Below are 5,841 nucleotides of genomic sequence, written 5' to 3'. Positions count from 1 at the left end.
TCTCCGTCATGATTTCGGATTGTCATGATGCGCTCACTCACACTGTTGAAACTCAAGACTTTTCGCCTGAGTCTAGTTCCAATAACAAATCCACACTTTGTTCTCGGTAGCAGTCGCCGTAGTATACCTACATCGCAGTCTTTTAGTTTGCGTTTGCCCGGTCCATCCCATCGCACTTCTTCGATGGCGGTAATATCTGCCTTGCAGCAGTTTAGGGCTTCCGCTAATTGTTCGGCTGCACGTGGTCTGTTAAGGCATTTATTATTCCACGTACAGATCCGAAGTTCGTTGTCCTTATTTCGTATGCTTGGGTTGTCAACACTAAATCCGTCCGTATCCGAGGCTTGTTGGTGCTTCGCAACTACGATGTTTTACGTGGCCAGAAAGTCACCCCGACGGCACAACCCCCAACCTGGAGGGCCAGATCATCAGTATAACGCTCCTTATAGGCATGGGCTCCGAATTTATCGTAGAACGTAGAACCTCTATAAGGTGTTCTCTAAGTAGTTCAACCTTACTGGAACTGTAGACGCCACCGTTGATTCCAGGTGGAAACACCTCTCTAGGCACCCGATGTTCACCGGCAGGAGGTGAGAGTAGGAGTTAATAAACAGAGGTGGGTTTTGAGAAAAAAATGTGGACGCTTGTGTCCTCTTGAATGCACGTGTCTACCATTTGAACATTAAATGTTCATAAAGATCCACTGAGATTTATTTTGATAACAAGGATGTCAAAGGAAAACAATGTTTCAACTTTCCTAATTTTAAAGAATTCCGTCCTCCATAATGAACTTTTTCCAGACCTGAATTCATGTTTAACGCATTTTTAACTTAGGCAGACGTTTATGAAAACGTCCAAAGCTTTTATAAGGATTTAATTGATTCTAAAATTGGATTTAACCATATTTTTCCCAAACTGGTCATTTTTCGTCAACATCCCTAAACAAAAGTAGTTTTATCTTTTTCCAAGTGAATAAAAATAAAGACAACAAAATTATAGTCGGTTGATAAATCTGTTAATTTTATTCCAGAAAATGGTTATATCCAGCGATTGATTGAATGTTCGTAAGAACCTTCAATTAAAGCAGCAGTTCTTTAAAATATTTAATTATTACATATTTTGTCTTTTTAATCGTAATTTAAATATTATAATTATAACCAGATTAAGTGCGAGATTTTTTCTTTCTTCTTTTTGTTTAACAATAACTTAAATTAGGGTAGACACTGACTGAGTATAAAAAGAAAATGAATGACAATATTTTGAGGAGTATGAAGAAGAAAACCAAAGTTCAAGTTTGTTCTTTTATTTTACTGTTTAGTTAAAATTTTAGTTTGTTTACTTCTTTTTCTTCTTTGATGCTTTCTCCGTTGAAATAACTTCGGCTTTACGTTTTTGATTTGACTTTGATGCCGTTGGTGTTTGTTGGGGTGTTCCTTGTCCTTTAGTTGCCTTTCGTTTCTTCTCTTGTCTTTCCTTCTCTTCCAATTCGGAGTTTTCACGCTCGATAAGTGTGATCAAAGTGTTGCAACGTCTTTGCAATTCAAGGGCTGTCCTCGATTTGATGAACCAATCAAACCGAAATTGTGGTGATAAACTGTAAGAAAAAAGGGTACATAAATCAATGAAATCAATGGAATAGAAATATTAAGATGGAAGAAACACCAACACTAACCGTATAGCTGAACGGAGTTCTTCATAAACATTCTCCTTGTCGAAGCCCAGTTTGTGAAGCATGCAAACCAAGAATCTATCCTCATTCTCGGTGTAGTTTTTGCCCTTGTTGTTTCCGTACTGCAGACGCAATTGATGGAATGGTGCTCGATAACGGGCCATCTGAAAAGGGAGACACAGTTTACAAACCCTCATAGCCTTAATTGCAGTTGAAAACCTTTACCTTCTGATCGAGAGCCTTTTTGATGGACAATCGTCTCTGTATTTTAGCCTCGCCCCTCTCAATTTGTCCCATAATACGCTCAATGTCCTGCAACTCATGACACCGCTCCCAAAATATCGCATTGTATTCAATTACCTCCTCCGGAGTCTTACCCTCGACGTCTTTAGCAATATTCTCGATGTCATCGCGTCCATACTTCTCGTTGGCCTTTATGAACTGATTAAAATCTCGCTTAGTCCACATAGTGAATCCTTGTGTCAGTAATGTCTCTTTCTCTAAGATCTCCTCCTCCGTCAAGGCCTCGGCTTCGTCGATTTTTCGTTGTTCTTCACGCTGTGCCTTCGATGCCTCCGAACCGAGCTCTGGATTCTTGGGAACCTTGTAGTTGAGCGACTTTCGATAGAAGTAGATCTCCTGATCCAGAAGCTCGAACAGTCTTGGTGGGAAGAACTGGAAGTCCTGGACAATTGGTTGTTTCGGTGGTCGAGGTGCTTTCGGTGCCTTTGGCTCCGACACCCGCAGAGCCTCACGGAAGTAAGCATCGACAGCATAGTTTGCCTTACGCTCACGCTTCGGCGGCTCTATCCACGCTCCCACCACATTCAGCTTGTGCTTCTCTCGGTAATCTTCGCCCTCGAATTGATACACCGAACTCGATGCGCCCTCGCCATTGTTTTCGACTGTGAAGTTACGCAGGGAGCTCTCGCCCAACTCGTCGTATTGGGCCTTCTGTTCGTTGGTCTTAGCTTCGCCGCGTTCTAGGATCGTGTCAATGTCCTCGTCTGTCAGCTCTGAATCCTTCGAAGCGAACACATGGTTGGCACCGAAACGAATGATGTTCAACATTTCGTCCTTGTTCATTTGTGTCGTCCGGTTGTCCACCAATCGACCCTGCTGAATGACCATCTTATCCAACCTCAACTTCACTTCGGCACGTTCGACGATCTTCTCCTCGACGGTGTTCTCGGTGATGAAACGGAACACGCGTACCTGCTTCTTCTGACCGATACGATGAGCTCTGTCCATGGCCTGCAAATCCATCTGAGGATTCCAATCCGAATCGTAGATGATTACCACATCGGCTGTGGCCAAATTAATACCCAGACCTCCAGCACGTGTGGACAACATGAATACAAACTTGGAGCTGTTATCGGCGTTGTATTCCTGAATTTGTCTGTTTCTGTCTTCGTGAGGTGTCTGGCCGTCCAAGCGACAGTACTGGTAGGCTCTCCACAAACAGTAATCCTCCAGAATGTCCAACATACGTGTCATCTGACTGAAAATAAGTACTCTCGAGCCCTGCTCCTGCAGCTTGGGCAACAACTTGTCCAGAATGACCATTTTGCCGGCATTCGTCACCAAATGCATGTCGGTTGTGTATGGTGGGCCAGGTTCGGCTCCGTCAAAGAGATACGGGTGATTGGTGCACTTACGTAGCTGCATGAGAATATTCTGCAGACGCATCTTCTCCACTTTACCGGCTCCGTTGACCACATCAATGTCCTTCATGAGGACTTTAGTGTACCATTCGCGTTGCATCTTCGACAGGCCCACGAATATCTTGATTTCTTTCTTCGGCTTTAGCCTCTTTTCCACCTCGGATTTGAGACGACGCAGCAAGAAGGGTTTCAACACAGCGTGCAGACGTTCAACCAACGCATTATCCCCAAAGAACGTGTTGGTGTTGAACCAGGCGTCGAAATCCTCGGAGCTGTTGAAGACATCAGGCAGCAGGAAATTCAACAAAGCCCACAACTCGTGCAGATTATTCTGAAGCGGAGTACCCGTGATGAGCAGACGATTGGCTGTCTTGAACTCACGCAGAATTTCCGAGAGTTTGGACTTTTCGTTCTTGATACGATGGGCCTCGTCAATGACCATGTAACGCCAGTTGAACTTTTTAAATACTGATTTCTCACGAATACACATTTCGTATGAGGTGACACAAACGTCCCATTCGCCGGGCATCAAGACCTCACGAATGAACACATTACGAGCTTCTTGGTCACCAATGAGACAGACGGCGCGCAACGAGGGACACCACTTTTTGAATTCAATCACCCAGTTCTGGAGTGTGGATTTTGGTACAACAACAATATGTGGTCCAGCTTGGTTTCTAGAAGGACAGAAGAATTATAAAAAAGGTGCCCATAAAAGACACCTCGCCGTTGTACTTACTTGAAATGCTTGAGATAACCGAGAAGTGAGATAGTTTGGAGGGTTTTTCCCAGACCCATCTCATCGGCGAGGATTCCATTGATGCCATTCTCATACAACGAGATCATCCAATTCAGACCTCGGACTTGGTAGTCCCTCAACTCGCCATTTTTGATGTAACTTGGAGACGATTCGAACCGAAACACGTCCTTGGAATGTGAATCTTCTGCCAGAAGTTCTTCGTCTTCTTCCTGCTCTGTTTTGCGATGACGATGACTACGGTACACGTTTTTTTTTTAGTTTATGAATGAAACAAAACAAAATCAAAAGAAACTTACTCGGCACCTTCTTTGTCCTTTCCACCATCTTCACACTTGGCGTCTTTTGCCTTTGGATCTTTCGGCTTCTTCGGGCGACCGGCTTTGGATTTTGTTGGACTTTTGGTGGCGCTATTTGTCATGAAATGGGTGAAGATTTCAGTTTGTTTCAGCAAAAAGTCGAATCTTTTGCTGCGATCTGTCTCAATTTTATTATCAAACTCGACTTCCTTCTCGGCGGACGAGTTTGTCTCCTCCGAAGTTGTTTCATTCTGAAAAGCAAAATTGTGAAATTGTAGTTTTTTTAGCTCTCAAGACGCCAGACGCTATTTTATTAGTCGTCATGAGTAGGTTAGTATACATTTTCACTCACCGAATTCTCATTGGCTTCGGCCAGATTAGGTGTTTCTTCTTCGTTAGACATTTTATTAGAAAATATATTTATTAACTTTTAACAAATAGAATTGTAAACAAATAATGAATAACACGGTAATAGTTTTATTTCATAAATACGAGCGATTGTTCTTTGTAAGTTGACATAAAATAAAATATGCACAGCTTTTCGAAGCGAAGCGGCAAACGCGCAAACCTCGATTTTTGTCTTTTCCTCTTTGTGTTGCTTTTTCATACAATTTTTGAACAGAAACGCAAAATCTTTCCATTTCATTGGAAAATAGAAAAGGAAATGGTAATATCAATTCCATGTGGTGAAATAACATAATAAATTCACCACGATTGGGCCAAGTGACAATTTTCAACTGTGCTTAGAATGACAACTAATATACTCGCTAAACATAATGGTGAGCTGAAGCTGAAACTTGTGATACTGTCAAAGCTGAAAAGTACGAAAACAACATACAGCCCTACAATGTGAAGTTGGGCTTTTGACGTCATGATGGGCATATTTTTGACATATGTATCGTTTATATGGACAGTTGATTGCTCAAGTTGAATGCTTTTGACTTGATGCTGTGCAGATTCAATTCTTGTCGCGCTTCACTATTGTGGACGTCCTTTGTTTAAAAATCTCGTTTTTAATGAAAGTTTCTGCTTCATGCGTTTTTGAATTATAAGCTTCACCCTTTTTGTTGAGGTGGTTAAAGTTTGCTGCCAAGCTTATTCAAAAATATGGAAATAGTTTTAAATCAATTTATATGGCAGAAGAGACCAATCAACTTAAATTGGTTCTTTGATCTAATAAATGAGTAATTTTGTAACACTTTTTACAGTGATTTTTTGACACTTTAACTATTGTAATTAGGCCAAATATGATTTTTGATCTTTCACAAGAATTTGTGATTAGAGCGATTTTAAGCACTGTTACTATTTGTACAGTGATAATGTCGAAATTAATATTATGGCGCGCTCGTACACTCATAGAGAAACATACATACCAAGAGAGAAAGAAGAGAAATTTTGTGTTACAAGAACAAATTATGGAATTCTTGTAACTTGTCAAAAAAGACAGTTTTA

The 5,841-nt window shown here is 41.4% G+C and overlaps 1 protein-coding gene across 2 annotated transcripts; it reads right to left on the bottom strand.

The window, feature by feature from the left end:
* Positions 1-1,287: 1,287 nt before the first annotated feature.
* LOC129939132 (chromatin-remodeling complex ATPase chain Iswi) lies at positions 1,288-4,971 on the bottom strand. Of its 2 annotated transcripts, none has more exons than XM_056047011.1 (6): positions 4,730-4,971; positions 4,390-4,640; positions 4,073-4,327; positions 1,895-4,010; positions 1,673-1,833; positions 1,288-1,594 (listed from the first exon to the last, which is right to left on the bottom strand). In XM_056047011.1, exons 1-6 carry the CDS (start codon positions 4,790-4,792, stop codon positions 1,336-1,338), a joined length of 3,105 nt encoding a protein of 1,034 aa, XP_055902986.1. In that variant the 5' UTR covers positions 4,793-4,971; the 3' UTR covers positions 1,288-1,335. The 2 variants fall into 2 exon arrangements, with proteins under 2 accessions (XP_055902986.1, XP_055902987.1); XM_056047012.1 differs by having other exon boundaries at positions 4,742-4,971.
* Positions 4,972-5,841: the final 870 nt, after the last annotated feature.

The sequence above is a fragment of the Eupeodes corollae genome, chromosome 1 (genome assembly GCF_945859685.1).
Source record: "Eupeodes corollae chromosome 1, idEupCoro1.1, whole genome shotgun sequence".
Lineage (NCBI taxonomy): Eukaryota > Metazoa > Arthropoda > Insecta > Diptera > Syrphidae > Eupeodes > Eupeodes corollae.
Note: the sequence above shows the minus strand (reverse complement) of the source record. Positions and strands in the feature narration are given on the sequence as shown.

What these genes read in the sequence shown, in the direction of transcription:
- LOC129939132 (XM_056047011.1), bottom strand. Translation starts at nt 4,792, where the DNA reads ATGTCTAACGAAGAAGAAACACCTAATCTGGCCGAAGCCAATGAGAAT. An exon ending in AAGGACAAAGAAGGTGCCGA is followed by an intron (nt 4,328 to 4,389) that starts GTAAGTTTCTTT and finishes CGTGTACCGTAG; the next exon opens with TCATCGTCATCGCAAAACAG. An exon ending in AAAAGGCTCTCGATCAGAAG is followed by an intron (nt 1,834 to 1,894) that starts GTAAAGGTTTTC and finishes CTCCCTTTTCAG; the next exon opens with ATGGCCCGTTATCGAGCACC.